General features: G+C 34.1%; 2 protein-coding genes and 1 pseudogene across 3 annotated transcripts; all 3 read right to left on the bottom strand.

The window, feature by feature from the left end:
• Positions 4,517-6,717, bottom strand: LOC104733030 (LEAF RUST 10 DISEASE-RESISTANCE LOCUS RECEPTOR-LIKE PROTEIN KINASE-like 2.2). Its single transcript, XM_010452647.1, has 3 exons — positions 5,944-6,717; positions 5,804-5,848; positions 4,517-5,725 (listed from the first exon to the last, which is right to left on the bottom strand). Exons 1-3 carry the CDS (start codon positions 6,689-6,691, stop codon positions 4,650-4,652), a joined length of 1,869 nt encoding a protein of 622 aa, XP_010450949.1. The 5' UTR covers positions 6,692-6,717; the 3' UTR covers positions 4,517-4,649.
• LOC104734085 lies at positions 7,033-8,341 on the bottom strand (annotated as a pseudogene).
• LOC104733029 (LEAF RUST 10 DISEASE-RESISTANCE LOCUS RECEPTOR-LIKE PROTEIN KINASE-like 2.1) lies at positions 13,284-16,224 on the bottom strand. Of its 2 annotated transcripts, XM_019233438.1 has the most exons (4): positions 16,108-16,224; positions 14,934-15,681; positions 14,647-14,670; positions 13,284-14,507 (listed from the first exon to the last, which is right to left on the bottom strand). In XM_019233438.1, exons 1-4 carry the CDS (start codon positions 16,144-16,146, stop codon positions 13,393-13,395), a joined length of 1,926 nt encoding a protein of 641 aa, XP_019088983.1. In that variant the 5' UTR covers positions 16,147-16,224; the 3' UTR covers positions 13,284-13,392. The 2 variants fall into 2 exon arrangements, with proteins under 2 accessions (XP_019088983.1, XP_010450947.1); XM_010452645.2 differs by lacking the exon at positions 16,108-16,224 and having other exon boundaries at positions 14,934-15,744.

Here is a 23,275-nt window from a genome sequence, read left to right as displayed (position 1 = left end):
TTAGAACACGGATGGCCAATCCGTTCATGCCATAAAGTGAATTATTGAACATCTTGTTCATTGCCATATTAGCCTCTATCATATTACTCTTAGCATGGTAAAACCAGTGGCTAGTGCAGGTATAGCCTCTAGGACTTTCTTATGTCCTTGGGTGATCTTAGTAATATATAGGAACATTCTGTTTCCTTTACCCTTTATTTAAACATAGGGACCATTCAAATGAATGTCCTCAAAGCTCAATAAGCTTCTCTTAGAGCTGGGTGAATACAATGCAACACTTAGTTCAAATGTGTGCCATAAAATATGTGCCTGGCCGTAGCCTTCACTTAGGCTTGCTATACCCGCTTATCTTTGCTAATATTGGCCTTTTCAAAATTGTGTGGCTTAATCCACTATCCACCACACTTATTTTCTTGTCCTTAGCCATTTCCAATAATGGACAAGAATTTAAACCACAATAGAAATTAAACCAAAGCTATATTTAGGCAACCAGAAATCTCATAATTTAATTTGTCATCATTCTCATGGCCAAATTTCCTTTACCATCGAGATGCACCAAAATTAGTTTCTGGATTCTTTTCAAATTCTCTTGATAGAGATTAATTAGATGTTTAGGAGTCATGCATGTCTTTATCCAATGGTTCTCCATACCATATCTATGACAAGTGGACTTGGTCTTATGTTGCGGTTTGAAATGACCCGCGGCCTTTCCCCCCGACCACGGCCGAAGCCTAATCGGTTTCTACGGCCTTGACCATCATAATTATGCCTTTGGTAAGTCCCACGACCAGGACCACCATGTCCACTTCTTCCTCGGCCACGGCCACTCTTGTCCCTACGGACATAGTTAGACTCATTGGTCTCTTTTGGCTCTATAGGCTCTTGAGGATTTTTCTTAGTCATATCGACCTTGTGGGCTTCATTGCACTTTTCATCAGTAATATCTCATTGTTTTGCTCATCTAGCATTAAACAAGAGTTTTAGGTCTGCATAGGTTTTAAAACCTTTCTCGCAATATTGCTGTTGGAGCACAATGTTATTTGTGTAAAATGTCGAGAATGTCTTCTCTAACAATTCCTTCTCAATGACCTTAGTACCACACAACCTTAGGATTGAGACAATCTTTAAAAGCTCTGAGTTATACTCATCCAGAGATTTGAAATCCTGGTTCCTTAGGTTTTCCCAATCGAATTGAGCCTTTGGTAGGAGCACCATCTTTTGGTGTCCATATTTGCTTTTAAGCTCTGTCCAAAGGTCAATAGGATCATCTATTGTGAGGTACTGGTTTTCTATTCTCTCAGCAAGATAATTGTTTGATGTCTATATTTTCTTAGTGCAATCATTATAATCAACAATATACTCACATAGGTCCTTTATAATATATGACATGCATCATATCAATAGCATGCGGTATTAGCTCCCGTTACCATGCAAATAGGTCATACGGATTTGCCCCCGTTACCATGCCTTTAATTTGTTCATAGGCCATGTTAAAACATGCCTTGCCTTTCCTATAATTTTCGGCTTTGGTGTTCATGATAAATACCTTAGGTCATGCGGTATTTGAGACCGAACCATGCCTTGCCTTTTCTTATAATTTTCGTGGTTTAATATGTCTTGTGTTTTATCTCATAATTTCGAACTTAGGACATGCGATATTTGAGATCGAACCATGCCTTAGGCCATGCGATATTTAAGATCGAACCATGCCTTATCTTTGCTTATAATTTTCGTGATTTAATCTATGCACACAAGACAACAAAACTAAATAGCATGCAATAGTTTCCTTTTCTTAGATAATCTAGAAATTTTCCTTTTTCTTAACCTTTCCTTTTCCAATTAGGAATTTAAACAAATTTTTTATGGAACTAGACTTTCTCTAGATTCCGATTTTAATTTAGGGTTTTAGGGTTCTTATGCAACCTAAATTTACAGGAAAATTCTATGCCAAATTCGATTAACAATCGATTTAATTTCAAAGATGCATGCATGAAACAATCCAAGTTTAAATCTCCTAGAACAGTTAGATCGAATCCTATCTTATGATCCTAACAATTTGATTCTAGGTTCTTATGCAACACAAACAATCAAGCAATCATAAACAATTTTAATCAACCAATTCGGATTTTAAGCTTGATGTAAGTTTGGTGCAATTATCAATCAATCTAACAATCCTACAATTTGATTTTAAGTCTTAGGATTTAGGGAATTTAAAGTTTGTTAGATTGTGTACTTGGATGTTTTAGGGTTCAATAGTTTTAGATCCAAGTTCGACTATGGTTCTAAGAGAGTTTTGATCTTGTTTACCTTTCACCAATTAGGGTCTGACTGGAATTGATCTGGGAGCTAAAGACCTCAGATATACCTTTGATTTCTGATCATGAACCTCGGACCACGTACTGCTCTCGTCCGGATCACGTACTGCTCTCGTCCGGATCTTCGTACCGCTCTCGTCCGGATACGTCTAGGAACCGCGAACCTCGACCGAAACTCGAACAAAACTTGATCATCGAATAGAAACCGGATCGCGAACGATGATGGATCACGAACAAGGAATAATCGCCGAGAGTTTTGGATTATCGTCGAGGGTTTTAGACTATCGTCGAGGATTTTGAACTATCGTCGAGGAATATGGACTATCGTCGAGAGTTCTTCGAGGCAAGGGGATAAATCTCGAAGAAGAAGAAGAAGAAAGGCGGTTTAGGGTTTTGGAATCGGTGGCGGCTCTAGGGTTTTTAGGGCTAGAGGCTATCGTGCTGATAACGTGTTATGAAAGTAGAGTTTAGGGATAAAGCTCTTATGTTTCTTATTGATTATTCCCAAGGTTACATACATATATATAGCAGGGTTACAAGTCTTAGCTTAAACCGACCTAAGTACTAATAGGCCGAGTAAGGCTTCGGCTAATGGGCCGAAGCTGTATGGACTGAGTAAAGCCTATGGACCGAGACTCCATAGCTTATAGACGGGCCGGTCTAGTGAGTCCACTAAGTGTTTCACAACATATATTCTATTCTACAATATTCACTGCCACAAGCGAAACAGCAAGGTTTGTTTTTGTCTCATCTTGAAACCCATTGTTCTGTTCGGTTATAAATTATCTAAGTTAGTTTTCAGCAAAATATTATAATATTTAGACCCGTTTCAATTTTCTCGCTTGTATCATTGGTAATTTTAGGGTTTATCGCTGGGATCTAGTGTTTGTTGTGCTACTAGTCTAGGGTTTGGCTTTCACGAGGTTAGATTCGTCTGCGTTTGAAGTTTTTAGGAGTAATTTTTTTTATCCGCTTCGATAGAATAATTGTGCTAGGGTTCGTATGGTGTTGGGGTTATGTAGCTTCTCTGATAGTTTCATAGTTTTAACTTTGATGTTTCTGAGTTCGGTGTATCTAGGACCAACTAAAAAAAAAGTCTAATTTTTGATTTCGTTATTAACCAAAAAAAAAAGTTTGATTTCGTCACAAGACTTTGTTTGGTTAAATATGTCTAACATAGATCATATTTTTTGTTTCCAGGATCTGCAAGTAAACACTTATCCATCAAGACAAGAGATTCAAAGTGAACATCAATCAACTAGGTAAACTTATGCTTTTCAATTTATGGAACATATGGTTATTACTTTTCCCTCAAATCTAGTAAGATTTTTTTTTCTAAAAAAAACTCTTATTTCCTTTTGTAGGATGATTTCCATTGAGGGGATGGGTATTCTTGAAGCGATCAGTCACATCAAGGACCAAATAAACATTCTACAGAGAGAAATCGATAGCTTAGGCCACAGAGAAGCAAAATTGCCAATCACTATGTCTTTGCTCAATGAGGAGAAATCCAAGCTGCAACAAGAGCTCGAGTGTCAGGAAAACGTGGCGAGAAATATTTGCAAGGAGATAGGACTTTATACTACAACTGACCCAGCAATTGCCGAGCGATATATTTCTTCCAATGCCCTAGCAATGCTCAAGCCATACATACTTCCTCCTCCCTGTTGGGTTAAGCTTGAAGAGAACTTAAGGTTATCCTAAACCTATTTGGGAATTAAGTTTCTTGAGAGATAAGGACTTGAATTGTTTAGGAGTAATCTAAACATATAATTCCAAATAGGATTAGGACTAAGAGGTTTTCTGGTGTTATAAATATGGTTGCAATTGTGTTGCAAAACATATGAGTTTTTGAGAGATTAAGATTGAGAGATTGTGTGAGAGCTTAAAGTTTTTGAGTTATTTTTCTTTGAGCTAATAAGAGAGTTATTCTTAAAGAGTCTTTACTCTAAAATCTTTGCTAAAACTATACTCCCTTCCCTACTGATGTTCCTCAATCTCCTTGCGAATCGAAATTTAATAGATTGAGTTTAAATTAGTCTTGTTATCCTTTTATTTTGGTTCATTATTGTTTTCAAACAATTTATTTCATATTCAATTAGTGTTGGACTGGAATGAAATAAAATGTTACTCCAAGTCCAATAAAAAAAAATCATTTTACTGTTTACGGTTTACCACCTAAGTTTTAAAACCGTCCATCATGGACAACATGCCTATAAATGTCAAATATATATGATTTGTTTTACATATGTTTTTATTTTCAAGGATCAATATACATAAAAGTGATACATTTTGGTGCTAAACAGAATATAGATTCTCCCAACAGTCATGGAATCATACTTCGGAGTAAATTGAGCTTTCGTCTGATGGCTGTGATGATTCTGCAATAGTTTGCATTATTGGCATATGCAAAAGAGGCTTAGGAGGAGGATTAAGAGAATCCAAACTTCCTTCCATCATCTCTACGAATTTGTTCATTGATGGACGATCAGAGGGGCAAAACTGAATACACCATAGACCCACCAAGATCATCTTTTTCGCAATATCTTCTTCCTCTCGGGTTAGTCCATCACCAAGAAGCTTTACGTAATCTCCATTTTCAAGATCCTTGTAGATCCAATCCAGAAAGTAAGCTGAGCTATTGTTCGAGTTAGCATTTTCGACTCTTTCTTTGTTCCTTGCTCCTATCATCTCAAGAACCAACATTCCATAGCTGTACACATCTGACTTGTGAGATACATTCCCATACATTCTTGAAAACAGTTCTGGAGTAATGTATCCTACAGTTCCTCTCGTGTCAAGCAATGACAAGATGCTTTCTTGCTTCTCACAGAGCTTAGCGAGGCCAAAATCAGCAACTTTGGGTCTGAGATTCTCATCTAACAGTACATTCTGTGGTTTGATGTCAAAATGCACAATCCTTGTTTTGCAGCCATAGTGCAAGTACTCTAGTCCCCGAGCAACGCCTAGCGCGATTCCATAAAGTGTACTGACATCAAGATTCAACGACTGATCAAGAGAACCATTCTCGAGAAATTCATATACAATCGCTCTTTTGGATCCTTCGTAGCAGAAACCAAGCAGAGAAACAATGTTAACATGAGATGTTTGGCTCATGCTTGCGACTTCGTTGATGAAATCTTTACAATTTCCATTTGAATCCTTCAAGACCTTCACTGCAACTTTACTACCATCGCTTAACTTACCTTTATATACAGTTCCAAACCCTCCTCGTCCAACAACTTCTGTAAATGAATTTGTAATTTTCTTGATTTCCTTATAACTACACCGTCTCAGGGTTGCTAACATATTAAGGTTCTGATCTCTTAAAGCATTTGCTTTTTTTTTTTTCCTCCAGATCAAGAATGCTATAACCATCACCACAACTAAAAATACATTTGGTCCTACAACTGGAAAAAGACACAATAATGAAGTTAGTTATAGTCCCCTCGAATGTTCAATATATACAAGAAACGGTAAATTCTAACCTTGTGCAATTTTTATTAGCATGGAGCGTGTACTTGGAATCATATCTGTAAACATTATATTGCAGAAAAAAATATTAGTAGCGTTTATGATCTATTGACTATTGATCAGGTGATGAGCTTTAAATTTTTGAAAACATTACCATGAAAGAAGTTTTCTGTAGTATCGCTGCAACTCAGCGTTCCTGAAACGTATTTGCAGCAAAGTCCGGAAAGATAGCTGCAACTTGCAGTAGAGGATAAAAATTCTGGTGGACAATCCATCTTAAGCTTCACTTCAAATCCATTTCTAAGAACACTCTCTAAATGAGTCAAATCCAAAACTTCCTCCTCTGGGAAAAAACTTGTAGGAACTGTCACGCTGAAACTCTCATCACAAAGTTTGCGATATGTAGAGTTTTGAATAACCGAGCCAAGATCTTTGACTTGACATGTGAAATTCCCAAGGAAATGGCGACGAGGGTCACAAGCGTAAAACACATCAAGGGTTTTGTAAGATGGTAAAGTCTGGAAGAGATTTGAAGGTAAAGGTGTGGTGGAGAATGAAGCAGAGCAAAAAGGACCTGAGAAATCTTGTCTTGAAAGTCCCAGAGTGGGGGATTTGTTGTTGCTGTTATCTATATAGAGGACGGTGTAGTTGTAGCCTGAGAGGGTAAGAGAGGTTGTGTTTGAGAGTTTGTTGCAGTTTAGTTTCAGAGAAGGATGACCGCAATATTCATCACGACTCTCTCCCGAGAATGGGAAACCAGCTGTGATGTTTCCACACTGAAACAGATCATTACACGACCAAGGATCCTGTTGGCTTAAAGCACAAGGAAGATAATAAAACAAGAATAAGAAGATCAGACTGAACCTAGTTGTTTGAGATCCCATGGAGGACGGAAAATCCATGAGGTGTGATAATAATTATGTCAAAAAAAAACAAAAACACACACACAAAGTATAGTAAAGCCACAGAGAAAGGGGAGACTTTAGTTGACTTGATTAGGTGGAGAGACTTTTCTTAGGACAGGTGTACAGACCTTAACCATATCTTTGTTTTTTTGTTTTTTTTTGATCAAAAACCATATCTTTGTTACCTTTGTTTTGTAACATTATAAACGAAAGAAGTTTAAAATAACACAAAGATGTAACATTTAATAAACGAAAGAAGTTTTTTTTCCGTTCATTTGACTAAAGACACAAATTAGTCTTTGTTCAAAAAAAAAAAAATGACGAAATTGCCATGAAACTTATAAACTTTCTTCATAGGAGATTGAATGATCTTCTTCAGGACAAGAAGATGGAGACATATGGTATGCAGATATTTGCAATAAATACTTAGGAGGAGCTTCAAGAGCACTTAAACTTCCCTCCATCATCTCAACAACTCTGTTCATCGACGGGCAATCTGATGGGCATGCTTGAATACATGCTAATCCCACAAGAACCATCTTCTTTGAAAACTCTTCATCTTCGTTTTCTGCTATATGATCACCGAAAAGCCTTTTACCATCGTCCTTTTCAAGACCCTTATAGATCCAATCTGGAAATACATAGAACTGCTGTTGTTGTTGGATACAAAGTTCCTCCTTCTTGCTCCAATCATCTCAATAACCAACATTTCGTAACTATACACATGTGACTTGTGAGAGACTCGACCATACATTCTTGAAAACACTTCTGGTGCGATGTATCCGATTGTCCCTCTCGTCTCTGAGACTCTGACATCCATAAGACACTTTCTTTACCCCCACAGAGCTTGGCGAGTCCAAAATCAGAAATCTTTGGACAAAAATCTTTTCCCAACAGTATGTTATGTGGTTTTATGTCGAAATGCACAATCCTTGTCTTGCAAGCATAGTGCAAGTATTGAAGTCCTCGTGCAACGCCAAGTGCAATATCATGTAGTTTTTTCAGGTCAATGGGCAATGAAGCCTCAGTCGATATGAACTTATCCAGTGACCCATTCTCCACAAATACATAGATAATCGCTCTTTTGGATCCTTAATAGCAAAACCCAAGCAGAGAAACAATATGAACATAAGATGTTCTGCTCATACTAGCCACTTCGTTCATGAAATCTTCACCATTTTTCTTTGAATCTTTCAAGACCTTCACTGCAACCTTGAGACCGTCACAAAAATTTCCTTCATAGACAATACCAAATCCTCCTCTCCCAATTTCTTGGGAAAACGAGTTTGTGATTGTCTTCACTTCTCCATAGCTATACCGCTTCAATGGTACTAGTTCATCAAAATTATCAGTTCTTGGACCTTGTAATGCTTCTATCTTGTTCAGAAAATATATGACTATCGACAAAATTAAACATGCCATGCATGTAACAAGTACTAACGCTGCAAATGAAATTTGTATATACCGTTAAATAAATTTGAACATATGAAAGATCAAACAACCACAAGAACAAAAAGAACCCTTCTTCCTAGGAAACTAACCTCGAGAACCCGTCAAGACAAACTGAAAGCTACCTGGAGCAGTTCCTGTTTCGGCCAGAGAAGGGACATCAAGATGATCAGAAGAACTGGTTTCTGTGCATTTCATTCCAAGCAATGCACCAGACAACTCTTTTATCCTATTTGGATAAAACGAAAAGTCCTCCTTGCAGCAAAATTGTGTTGCAGACTTGTCGAAACTGCAAAATCCACCGGATTTTATACATTTTTTGCATGGTCTCTCATTGATCTTCAACTTCACTTCAAATCCTTGTCTTAAGACACTTTCCAAATTCCAAGCTTCTTTTTCAGGTACAAAACTGATAAGCCGTATAGCGTTTACACTAGAAGGAAGTCACGTCTTCCTGCATCTTGAAGGAGGAAGAATCACGTGACTAGTCTGTTGTATATAAGCTTTGTTAGACATTTTGTAGAGTTTATGCATTGTTTGTTGTATGTTGAGTGACATATGTGTCGCTTAGGGAGATAGAATTGATGTAGCGGTGATGTACCCGTGGCTCTATTCTTTGTAACAGTGCATCCGAAGTAATAGATAAGAGAGTTTACACATTGATTCTTATCAATTGGTGCGTCGTGACTGTGATCGGAGTTATCGCAAGTGAAGATTTAGGGTTTGATGAAATTGGGGGTTTTACCAAATTGAAGAATCAGAGGATCGGAGGTGGAGATACAGCAAGATTCACCGATTAGAGAGCTAACAACAGCAGAGCAAACAGCGGCTTCAGCTATTGAGCTTTACGATCAATTGACGGAGATGATTTCGATGGTTCGTTGTGAAGAATCACGTTTGGATTCAAGAACCGACGCTCAGGATCAACAGTTCTTGGAGATTAAGCGGAAGCTGGATTTTGTGATAAACAAATTATCCGGGAAAGCGACAGTGCAAGAAGTTGGAGGAACAAGTCCAATTACGACTTCAAGGTCGCAAGATCAAACCAATCAGGTAACAAATTCTTTCTGGGAACCTAGCCGTAGTGATATTAGGCCTAGGATCAGAGAAAACCTTCTCAACAATGTGGAGATGGCCGTGTTTGACGGTGTGGGAGTTTATGGTCAGATTGCGCTTGTTGAGCGTTTCTTTCGAATGGGTGGATACAACGATGCAGAGAAACTAGTCTTAGCTTCAGTGAGCTTGTAAGGAGAAGCATTGAGCTGGTACAACTTTGAAATTAACATGAGACAGTTTGAAAGTTGGGTTTAGTTTAAGTCGGAATTGGTGCTGAAATTTGGATCAAAGATTAGAGGACCAAGTATAAGTTTATTTCGTATCAAACAGACAGGAACAATAGCGAGTATATACAACGATTTGAGGATCTTTCATCACAAGTATCTGGGTTGGATGAGTAGAAACTTGAAAGGATTTTTCTCAATTGGTTAACACGGGAAATGCAGGAGCTTGTTCATATGCAAAAACCACGTAATTTGCTGGAGATGATGGCTGTAGCTAGAGCTATGTAGTCATGTATAAAGAGAAAAGTTGTTAAAGAGGAATTGATGTTGGCCAGTAAAGAGAATAAGGAGATTTATGGATCTGATTCTGTAGTGACTATGCTAAACGAATCAAGTCAAGAAGCAGGCTTACATAAGACTGGGTCAATATCAGATTCTGTGCAGAAGATTGAGGATTTTTCATCTCAGGTTAGTGGGTTAGATGATCAGAAGTTAGAAGGGACATTGTTGAATAGATTAACACAAGGAATTATGAAAGGGAATGGAGATAACATGGTGAAAAAGATCGAGTTGCCAATTTTTCAAGGATTGTATCCATGTAGTTGGATAACACAGGTGGAAAGATTAATTCGCTCTGATCGACATACTGACATGGAGAAGATAAAGTTGGTAACGCAGAAATTAAAGGGAGATGCTATTAGTTGGTTTAAGAATGTGTCTTTCAAGAATTGGAAAGATTTCAAGTCAAAGTTGTATGTTCGATTTGGGAATTTGGCTCCAGTTACTCTGCAGCCATTGTCAGCTCTGAAACATGAGCCTTCCTTAGCCACAAAATCATTGGCAGAGACTGATTTGCATCAAGAACAGGAACCGCAGGGGGGAAATGCTGTCGACTCGGCATCAGATGGTGTGCTCCAACCACAAAAAATTGAGAATTTATTTTTTGCGGATCATCAAGATGCATCAATAACTTGATCTCATGCAACAGGGGATCAATTTAAGTCACAACCGGGCCTTATTTTAGATGATTTACACTCTGGTTTTAGCATTGATCTATTGAGAACTCAACAAAACAGGATATTATAAGTTTTAAGTGTCTCAGAAGTGGCGGATTACTACAAGGTGTCAATAAGTATGATGGCAAAATCTTTTGTATATCATATATTCGATAAGGTGTTTCTTAAAAGGCACAGTTTACAAAAGAAGCTGCAAAAAGAAGAGGGTTCAAGAACCTACAAGCACAAATGGAAATCTAAGGAACTACAAGCAGTCCTGACAATTGGGAGTGATTCACGTGGAAGTGATGTTATATATGGCACCTGCTCTGCTGAAACTGTAGACAAGAGAGACTGTTTTTTAGTGTGGCATCGCTGGAGAAAGAAGAAACTGCAGAAGATTAACTTGGAACTATGGCTGTTGCACACTCTTCTTCACCATATTATACAAAGTTACACAAACTGGATCTGTTTTATATGGGGACAACAGAGGCTCAGACTTTCCCAGGGCCTGGAACTAAACGGTGACACTACAATGTGGAGGATCAAGGTATGTACAGCAGCTCTACCATGGCCTCAGCGATTGCCGTCATTGGTTTCTATTGTCACAGCACTTGTTACTACACAGCTTGAGGACAAGCAACAATTTTCAACTCTGCATTTCATGGAGCAGATCAATATATCTCAGTTCTGGCCAACTTTGAGAGTTTCTTCTTTAATTCGTTATCACATGAGGAGAAATTTACAGTGGGATGTTGATAGTGATGAACTTGAGCCAGCCGGACAAAAGAGGAGTCATGGTTACTCGATTTGGGAAGTTCATAAAATACAAAAAGGTAAGTGTGTAACGGAAGCATGTTTTCATTTATATTGGACATGCCTTCTTATTTTTCTGTGTGGCATTGTTGGCGAATTAAAGAACTGCAACGTGAAGAGTACAACAGTGGTATTACATACAAGACTGCTATTGCGTGTTTTTGGGTGTTGGAACAGCGGACAGGAGTGACTAATGTGCAGAAGCTTGAGGACAAGCTTTCTTCGAAGGGAGGGGTATTGATAAGCCGTATAGCGTCTACACTAGAAGGAAGTCACATCTTCCTGCATCTTGAAGGAGGAAGAATCACGTGACTAGTCTGTTGTATATAAGCTTTGTTAGACATTTTGTAGAGTTTATGCATTGTTTGTTGTATGTTGAGTGACGTATGTGTCGCTTAGGGAGATAGAGTTAATGTATCGGTGATATGCCGGTTGTTGTATATAAGCTTTGTTAGACATTTTGTAGAGTTTATGCATTGTTTGTTGTATGTTGAGTGACGTATGTGTCGCTTAGGGAGATAGAGTTAATGTATCGGTGATATGCCGGTGGCTCTATTCTTTATAACAGTGCATCCGAAGTAATAGATAAGAGTTTACACATTGATTCTTATCAAAAACCAACCGGAACGCTAACATTGGAAACGGTTTGACAAGTGCGGTAGTAAGTTTTATTTCGATACACCGAATCAACCCCTCCTCCTGAACGCGTAAAATTCTGAAGGTAATGGAAGTGAGGGTTGCAGTAGAGAAAACGAGGAGAGTCTTGTAATCTGGTGATTGCTCAAAGAGTTTAGGGGGAAACTTCGTTTGTGTGAATGATTGAACAAAGCAAAAGGAACGAGTATGGTCTTCTCTGACAAGTTTAAGAGTGTTGAATGTGTTGTCCATGTGAAGGACGTTGAACAAGATGTTGGAAATATTTAAATAGGTTTTGTTTGAAACTCGGTCGCAGATAAGCTTTAGAGATGGATGACCACAAGGCTCGCCACGATTCTCTCCCCAGAAGGGAAATTTTGCTGTGATGTTTCCACACTCGAACACAGAGTCGCATGACAAGAGAGCTCGGTTGCTTAGGATACAAGGAGGGTTAAGGAACAAAAATATGACTATTATCACCAAACTAAACCCTAGTAATGCTGGAGAATTCATCACTTTTTAGAAGTATATTTCGTTTCCATATGCTCAGACTGAAATCGATAAGAATAGCAAAATTATTGAGGAAAATCTCCAAAAGAAATTGAAGTCAAGAAGCAGAAAGGTCCTCTGTTTGGATTTTGGATTAGTTTCCATTGACCTCGACAAGGAGTTTCTGGAAGCCCATAACCAATTAGTCTGAATGAATTGTCAAGTTTGTTGTTAGTTGTAATAATTAAATTTCGATTAGATGCCAAGAGATAAGTTTTATCTTACTTGTAACACATTAAGAAAGACTTAAGCTCTGTAAATTTCAACCAAGTAAAATATTTATATTTAAATCCAGCTTAAAACTTGTATCTTCAAAGGTAAATTTTATATTCTGAGTTTAACTCTTTATGTATCTATCTAGTAAGTAAACTCAATGGAAAAAAAAAAAAAAAAAAAAAAAAAANATTACACAAGAACAGAGAAGACTTTGAGAAGTTGAAGGACCAAGTCAATAATGAAAGAGATAAATACAAATCATATAATATTGCGAACCCTTTATTTACTAGTCTTTGTGGAGAATCTTGTTAACGTATAAGAAAGATTAATATATAAACTTCCCAACTCCAATATTTGGATAAGTCACGTAAACAGTATTTCGTAGCTTTCGGGTTTTACTAAGACTTTAGAGGAGACCAATTAACATATTGTTCATTGAAGTTGAGTTGGAAGGCCATGATTTCTAAACAACTTAACTTATAGGAATAATCCCGTAGATATCAAAAATCTTGGGCAAATGTAGATATCTATTACTTGCATCATGTCAAAAGAAGAAAAAACAAGAAGACTACAAATCACTTTGGAATATGTTAACGAGTATTAAAATTTCACATTTTTAGGATATTCAAGTAGTCTAAGGGAAAGTTTTGTAACGCGCATATGCATTAGATTCATAGATAAAAAAAGATATACTTTGTAACATTTTAGATTTTAAACATACAAACCATTTTCTTAAATTAAATTCTCAACATGTGTATCATATAAAAACCTCGGAGTCGTTTGAATTCTCTTCTGAGAGTGAAGAAGATTCTGGAAGAGGTTCGGCAGAAAGATGTAAAGAAGGCTTAGGAGGGACTTCAAGAGCATCCAAACTTCCTTCGATCATCTCAACTACTCTGTTCATCAGTGGACGATTTGATGGACATGGTTGTATACACCAGAGACCCACCAAGGTCATCTTCTTTGCAGTCTCTTTCTCCTCTCTAGATATATCATCACCAAATTTCCATGTATGATCTCCCTTCTCAAGATCCTTGTAGATCCAATCTGGAAAGTAGGCCGAACTTGAGTTGGAACCTGCTGTTTCTTCTGTTTCTTTGTTCTTTGCTCCGATCATCTCGAGGACCAACATTCCATAGCTATAAACATCTGACTTGTGAGAGACTCTACCATACATTCCTGAAAACACCTCCGGTGCAATATAACCTATAGTTCCTCTCGCCTCTAACAAGGACAAGATGCTTTCTCTTTTTTCGCAGAGTTTGGCGAGGCCAAAATCAGAGACTTTAGGGCATAGATTATCATCTAACAGTATGTTTTGAGGTTTGATGTCAAAATGCACAATCCTTGTTTTGCAGCCATGGTGCAAGTATTCAAGCCCCCGAGCAACACCTAGCGCGATTCTGTATATGGTACTCACATGTAGATTCAGTGACTTGTTTTTAGAGAGGAATTGATCAAGAGACCCATTCTCTAGAAACTCATACACAATTGCTCTTTTGGACCCTTCATAGCAAAAACCAAGCAAAGAAACAATGTTAACATGTGATGTCTGGCTCATGCTTGCGACTTCGTTGATGAAGTCTTGACCATTACTCTTAAAATCTTTCAATATTTTCACTGCAACCTTACGGCCATCGCATAGGTTTCCTCCATAGACAATTCCAAATCCTCCTTTCCCAACCGTGTGTGAAAATGATTTGGTGATTTTCCTTACTTCTGCATAACTGTACTGTTTCAGTTGTACTAAAGCCTTTAGGTTATGGTCTCTTGATCGTGGATGATGTGAAGTTTCTCTCTTTGGGATAATGCAACAGAGCAAACACCCGGTAATAAGAGTAGCACCCAGTAATCCACAACTGAATCCGATCCCTAGAGACAAACAATAAAGCAAATGATATATATTGAAATTAGACATGACCGTCGTTATTACTTTATTCTATTACTAGGTATGTTCTGCTGAAATTAGTTTCCTTGAAAAAATTTTAATCAAAAAGAATATAACATATACCTATTTTCGCATTTTTGGAGAGACCTGCATGAACAAAAATTCCACGAGAAAAAGGTGAGTTCAAACACAAGACAGAACTTAGAATCGTGCTTGAAGCAAATTTTAAAAGACAAAGGAGTTTTCATGTGATGTTCATCAGAAAAGGAATGTAAATCCTATTCATGTTAGGTAAACTAGTTATAGGGATTATGCAGTGGTTGAGGAAGGGAGAAGATCTGGTTCTTGTGGAAATAAGCGAACTTAAATTAGTGGAACTATTTAGAAAAACGGAGCAAAAGAAATATTACCCATATTTCCACAAGTATGCTTGTGTGGCTCATTTATGCAATAGCAAACGAATCCTCTAGACTGCTGATTATACCCACAAGAACCCTTTGAGTGTACGCAACGGGAACAATCACTGTTGAATCTAACCTCGAAACCCTTACCAAGAGCCTTCTTTATAGTCTCCGTACTCTGATTTATCTCTGCTGTTTTCAAGACAGATCGAGAAACTGGAATGTCGATGGTCTTTTTGCAGGATGACCTAAACTCGTCTGCTCTAACCGGCTCCTGTGAAGATGAGATCTCTTTCCTCATAAAGTAAAATTTCTCATCAGTATCATCCCCACACTGCAGCTGACTAGTGTAATCACCAAGAGGAAAATCTACACTTGGAACAGGGCAGTGATAGAAAAAAGTTAGCAATTCAGTGTCGTTAGAAAATGGAAGAACATCTTGGTTGATTGGTGCGCTCCCAGAGTCCTCGGGACAAAGATTGTTGAGATAATCCTTTCGGGCAAGTCTTATTATACGAGACTCATAGTTCATCTCAAGGATTTGGAACTTAACCGAAGATATACTAAACTCTGCGAGATCTCCGCTGCAGTTGACCTTGAAATCCGGGTGACCGCACTCTTCTTTATCAGCTGTCCAAAATGGATAATAGAGCTCTGTATGATTGCCGCATTTAAACAAAGGAGAACAGTGTTTGTGACGCTCATCAACTGATAAAACACACGTGGGGATCACAAAGAACGCACATATGATTGTATAAGACAGAGAAATATTGATCATGGTGTTCTCCTCTGTGTTTTTCATTGCCTTAACGATGAATAAGAAGATGAGGAAGAACTGAAGAAGAAAGAGGAAGTAAAAAAGGCAGATGAGAAGTGAATTGAATTTGTCCAAGTCTTGGTTTTATATAAAGAAAAGAAAACTGAGGTAAGGTTTCTTTTTCTTTATTTCCAGAGGGAAATTTCTTTGGAATTAGGTGGGTTAGGATGACTAAGTCTTGGAATAGACTGGTCCATACAACAAGACAACCATGATATTAAATTATTTAATAGATTTTGTTTTTCTTGGTTGTTATTGAAATATTAGTCTCTATTGTTTTTGTAGGACTAAGGCTTGAAACAACTATTAGTCCCGATGCAAGAAATTTACTGGGAAAAGCTAGGCAAAGTAGAAAAGGGGATAGANTGTAAAAGATTTTGTTAGATACAGAGACAAATTGATCATGGTGATCTCCTCTGTTTTTCTGGAATATTAGGAACTATGAAAATGAAGAAAAATAAACAGTGAGGATAAATTTTTTGATAGTTGAACTATTTGTTGTAATTAGAGTATTTTAATAAATAGAGTATTACCTAAAAAGACTTTTCTATCTCATCACTGGAGTTATTGGACATCAGAGACTTCACAAGTCACACAACACCCCAACAATAAACGTCTTTTACACGGCCATCAATAGGGAGAAGACTTGGTCATATTTCGAGACTTAAGGATTAAAGAAAATAAATAGTGAAAATATACTAGTTCGGGTCGGGTTCGGATTCGGGTATTGTATAAAACCGATCGGGTTCAATACCTCTGAGGTTCGGATATCCGATCAGGTTCGGCTATTACCCAAACCCGAATGCCCACCCGAACTAACCTGAATTAAATGTAAAAATATGTATTTTAGGGGATTTGAACCCACAACCTTAAACATTTACAGGTACATCATTAACCATTTTGCCACTTCAGTTTCTCTGTCTCAAAAAGAAATGTTAAATATTTATATATATACAAGTTTTCTAAAATTTATAAAAAATAAAATTTAGTTTTTTTTTTTTTTTTTTTTTTTTTTGCCTCTTCGTGACTCTCTAGTGNTATACCCGAATAACCCGAACCCGAGTTTTCTAGTATTCGGGTATAATATTGGCACTAGTTTTCTAGTATATTTTCTAGTATAAATAGTGAAAATAAATAGTGAATATAGGATGTGAAAATAAATAGTGAAAACATCCTATATTATGAAACAAAAATATTTTCTAAAACATCTTATATTATGAAACGGAGAGAGTATGATTTAAAATATAATGTACAAAAATAATATTTAAAAATTTGTTTACGAAAACATTATATATAAAGATATGATTTAAAAATATGAAGTTTAAGATTATACAGTTTAAATAAGTTAAAATATATGTATGAAATTATAACTAAAAAATAATGTATATCAAAATATTAAAATAATATTTATGAAAATATAATATAATATATAAAAATATGATGTTAAGTTTTTAATGTATAAAATATGCTTTAATATATGAGTTTAAAAATACCATTCATAATATGATTTATAAAAAATCTAATTGATAAAAATATAAGTGAAAAAATATCATTTAAAACAAATCTGTTGTCACTATATTTACATTTAACATCTAATAAATCTGCTATCAAACACAATATTTTTTTAATCAAACAAAAAAAAACTGTCATAACATAAACAAATCTGCTATAACATATGATATTCACATATGTCATTTTAGCAATTTTTAATAAACTTTATAAATCTGTTATCAAATGACAGATTTTTGGTTAAATTAAAAAATCTGTCGTAACTTAAAACAAATCTATTATCACTAGAGGCCAACCTAGTAATTATTTTTGTGTAAAAAATCTGTCATGTTACGACAGATTTTTAATCAAAAAATAATTCTGAAATAACTGTAGAAAATAAATCTGCCAGACATTATATCAAATCTCTCATATATTGTGAAAGTCTGTGATATCTTTATAAATAAGTCTGCCGTGAAAAATAAATCTGTTATCAATTATAAATTTATCATAACTGTAGTTAAAAAATCTGTGGTCCAAAATAAGTCTGTCATAAAAAGTCTGTCACACAAAAATAAATCGGTTGTGCAAAAATAAATATGTCATACACAAATAAATCTGTCACAACTAGTACGACAAACTTTTGAAAATATTTTAATTTTCTTAAAAAAATTCTGAGAATGTAAATTTGACTTTATTTTTTTTCCTAACAAAGCAAAAAAAAGGTGTTTTAGATAAAAAAATAACTCATCTAACCCTCACATTTTATGAGTTACTTTAGTAATTAATTTCTTAATTTGGGTTAATCTAGTTTTTCTCCCAAATAAATATCTATTCTTTTCTTTTTTTAATATGTTTTTCTCTCACTGGCGAACGAATAATTGATTCTTGGCACAAATTACATGCATGCGATACCGGGTTCAAAATATATGTATTATCCGGATTATTGTGAATGATAGATTAGAGAAGAAAGAAAGAGAACAATCTTCTATGTATGACAAGTTGGAGACATTCCGATATATGCCCACAATTTTCGCCCCGACTCTCTCGCCAGGAAAGGAATTTTGCTGTGATGATTCAACACAGACGCAGAGTCGCATCAGAGCTAGGTTGCTTAGAGTGCAAGGAAGGGTATAAAACAGAAATATGACCAATATCACCAAACTAAACCCTAAATGCTTGAGAATTCATCACTTTTTGTAAGTATATATTGAAATTGATATGATTAGTAAAACTATTAAAAAAAGCTACACGAAGATGTAAGCTCTGTTTCTGTTAAGAATATTTTTTTTTTATATATTATATAACTAATAAATAATTTGTGAGTAAAATTCAGCTAAGCAAAAACATAATTAAATCTTGAAAGGTAAATCAAGTATTATCCTTATGATTTTAACTCTTCTTGTTTCTCTGTCTGTTAAATAAACTCATTATGAAAAAAGTTTTATTAAAGAAAACAAGAACATGTGAGACTTGGAGATGTTGAAGGACCAAGTCATGAGTGAAAGTGACAGATACAAATTTTGTTTATTAGATGCCGTGACGAGAATCTTGTTTAACGTATAAGAAAGTGTCATATATACATAACCCACAAATCCATTATTTTGGATATGTTCATTTGAACATATATTTTTGTAAGTTGTAACACTAGGAAGAATTAGTTGTAATTTTAACAAGTAAATATTTGTATCTATACTATTAAAAGGGAAGCATTATTTACAAGGAAAAATGAAACTTGAGAATATATGACATAAAATAACCCTGAATAAATTAAAAAGCATACAATAGGAGAAGGACATTAAAGTAATTTTTAATGTAAAAACAAGATGATCCGTTTGTGACCCCGGTTTTATTAATATAAAATTAGGATCGTGTTTTACAAAACAGATCAAGAATAAAAAGTCTTGCATCCAAACATAATCGACCACAATTATACACCATAAAAGTCAAACAAAAAAAATATATTTTAGGGAAGTGAAAACAAATCAGTATCGGTGATAATTAGTAACTTCCATAGCTAATATTGTGGAACATTAATCACACATTTTAAATAACATATAATTCAATATAGAAAACTATCCATATTTAAATTCTAATTAAAAATGAATCATTAAGTTGAAATCTCGAATATTACCTTAAATAATGATATCAAATCAAATATCTAATTAACCTCAAATGGTTGTTAATAAGCAAGTTAAATACGACCATATATAATTTCAGTAATTTGGGAAAATTGTTTTTATTTAAGAAATTAATGTGATACAAAAGTCTACACGTTTCATATCTTTTCTTGATTTAGTTTGAAAAAATTAGATTATCATATATACGAAATTTAAGCTGCTTACCAAATTCTGTAGTTATCTTAGCTAATTATAAAAACAGGTATAAAATTATAAATTCAAAATTTTATATATGTAAACATATTTCATTTCGTTATTTATTTTGAGATATTTCCGGAAACCTTGATTATCGACTTTATGTTACAAAATCGAACAGTTTAAAATTGATTTTACATTATGATTTTCCTTTTTGTTAGTATATTAAAGTAGATTGTATTGAGCTAATCTAATCTCTATATAAGACATATGGAAATATTTTGTTTCATTCATTCACAAAAAAAAAAAAAAAAATTGAGCATCAATATTTTGAATTTTGAGTTTCTTAACTTTTATATTTCAATATCTTTTAGTCTTTCAGATTTGAAACTCTTCAAGAACATGTGAAATATAAAAGTCAAGACTATAAAACTTCTAAAATATGGGTGCTGTGAAACAATCAAGTTCTTATAATCGATTTTATCTTATGATTTTTTTTTGTATAATTACCGTTTTTAATGTTAGTACATATATACATTAGTTATAATAGTATAGTTTTACTTCATGATTATATTGTTATAAAATCGAACAGTTTAAAATGGATTTTACATTATGATTTTCCTTTTTGTTAGTATATTAAAATAGATTGTATTGAGCTAATCTAATCTCTATATAAGACACATCGAAGTATTTTGTTTCATTCATTCACAAAAAAAATTTTGAGCATCAATATTTTGAGATTTGAGTTTCTTAACTTTTATATTTCAATATCTTTTAGTCTTTCAGATTTGAAATTCTTCAAGAACATGTGAAATATAAAAGTCAAGACTGTAAAACTGTTAAAATACGGGTGCTGTGAAACAATGAGGTTTTTATAATCGATTTTATCTTATGAACTTTTTTTTGTATAATTATCATTTTTTAATGTTAGTACATATATACATTAGTTATAACCGTATAGTTTTACTTCATGATTATATTGTTACACGTCGCCTATTGATAATAATCATATTAGTGTGAGTGATTTCTTCGATCTATTTCCAAATCATAATAAATTTTGCAGTGTTATAAGGTTCTGAAATGGCTAGCTTAACCATCTGATGAAGGTTTAGAACTAAAATATAAATAATGCAATGGTTCCTTCTCTTAGGTTTAACATCTCAAGACTAGAGTAACTTTGAAAAATTGTAATGAAAAATTTGTAACATATTTCATTTAAGATCTAATATTTTAAATTGATATTTTTCATTTTAAAATGATTTTAATTGTTTTTAGCCATACATAATTTAATAATATTTATATGTATTTATATGTTTGGAGGCGGTAAAAATAACAAATGTTGTTACTACATATGGTGTGAAAGAGAAAATATGAAAGAGTAATTGTTAAGGGACTTTAATCATGAATAATATGTAATTATATATCAAATTTGTTTATCCATCCACACATATAACCTAGGTATATATGTGTATATATATGTTTGGTATAAAAAATCAAAATGTTATTAATATATTTTAAAAATCGAATTTTAAATTCACATTTTTGTTTATTTTTATTCAATTTGGGTGCTATTTAAATTGAGGTTATCAAACAAAACAAAACATATGGCTACAATTGTCTATCCAAACTGATAGGAATCAATATAATCTTCAATAAAATCTTGGAAAGATAATTATAAATTTAAGTAATATAAGTAATTCATATTTAATTCTACAGTATATATAGAAATTATCATACCAACTAAAAATAAAGAATCCCCATAATCTTCGCCTTCATGAACCATATAATGCGATTTCAAAAAGATATGTTTGGGTTTCAATTTGAATCATTACGTTAATATCATAAGTCTTTAAATACAAATATATCAAAATGATAAAATTTTGATTCACACGAATATTCTTAATTTTCCTTATAATTCGAATATATTTTTTTGAAGCAAACATTAATTAGATTAACAACCATAATTACTGTAATAGTGATAATACATAAGGATAAATTTCATGAATAAAAATACCAATAGAAAAGGATATCATATATTCATATGATATATAAATATACTATGAAATATGATATTTTCAATAAGAATAAAAAGTCAATAAATTTTGTACTCTTTTGCAAATGATTAATTTTGGGACAGGTAAAGTTCTACTTGGGGACAAAATTTACAGGAAATTCAAGTATTTTTAAAAACATAATAGATAAATTTTGAAAAACATAAAGAAAATTTGGATAATTTTCATTAATTTTATAAAACTTAAATACCCAAAAAAAGGTACATAATATAAGGGTATATATTCCATATGAACCTCTTACCTATTTTTTTATATGTTGGACTAAAAAATACAATCTCAAATTTATAAAAACCATAATTATGAGATAGAAAAAAAACATGACATATATGAGACGGGACGAGTTTTTTGTTCTAGAAATAAATATACTATTTTTATCTTATATTTTTATTGTAGTTATTTCTACTAATAACAAAACAGATCTAATCCTTCTTTTTGACTAAAACATAGAAAATATTGTACTGATATGAGTTTAGATTATAAATATTAATAATGTTCGTTAAAAATATGTTTACAAACATAAGTCCACACATACGTAATATATTGTAAACCTGATAAATCACCTTAGTTTTTGAAATCAATCCCGCACGTATGTGCGGGTCCAAATCTAGTTGGAATTCAACTTAGAAACATTTCAAATTTTAGAATTTGAATTCACATAGAAGAAATACATACACTTTAAACATTTTAGATTTTACCATACATAATTTTTTGGGAGATTTACTCAGATGTACTCCAATTTAGGTAATATTACCATAACCATCAAATCATTTAATTACGCCTGACTTATTAAACGATACGACTGAGTTACAAATTTTCAGTTGATTAAGCGGCTGAATTTGATAGCCATTTTTTTGCTTTTTAATTACTGTAATAGTATTCATGTTGCGGCTGAGTTATAATCTTGTTTGATGGCTAATTTAATTAGGCTGATTTACATGTTCGTTTGGTGGCTAACTTGCCACTTCGGATGCATCATCCATGTCATCATCTTCTCCGGAAATACGAAAAGTCGTTTTTTTAACTTCCATCTTCTTCACCTGGTTCAAAAGTGAAGTTATTTACCTTCTTCTTCACCTTGTTCTTTACCTTGTTCTTCACTTTTTAATTTTCCTCATCCTTATTAATTTTCCTCATTCTTCTTCATTTTCTTTCATAGATCCAGTTCCGGTAATTGTTGTTTCTGGTAATTGGGTAAAAAACACAAATATGTATTTAACACTGATGATAGAAGGTGTAGAGTTGTGCAGATAGATGCGGAAACAACGCACGACAAGCTTGTGAAGCTTGTTCTTGATGATTATGAATTGAACGCGAAGAAGGATGAAACGACTAATAAGTCAGCCACGAAATTTTTTAACTCAGCCACGAAAAATGTTAACTCAGCTGTCATATGAATCTATGAGACCTTTCGGTTTCTTTTAAGTATTATAATTCAGCCGTGAAGTAATATAAATTGGACGTTTACTTTCAGCTTATTTATTGTTATAAGTCAGCCACCAAGCATTATAACTCAGTCGTCATATGAATCTACGAGACCTTTCGTTTTCCCTTAAGTAAAATAATATAAATCAGACATTCACTGTCAATAATGACGTGGATAAATTTGCTGATGTGTATTTTTTTTAATATTTTTGGAATTAAAAATAAAAAATTAACCCA

Source organism: Camelina sativa, chromosome 12 (assembly GCF_000633955.1).
Source record: "Camelina sativa cultivar DH55 chromosome 12, Cs, whole genome shotgun sequence".
Classification (NCBI taxonomy): domain Eukaryota; kingdom Viridiplantae; phylum Streptophyta; class Magnoliopsida; order Brassicales; family Brassicaceae; genus Camelina; species Camelina sativa.
The sequence above is the reverse complement of the archived record's forward strand: the minus strand, read 5'-3'. Positions and strand labels throughout refer to the sequence as shown.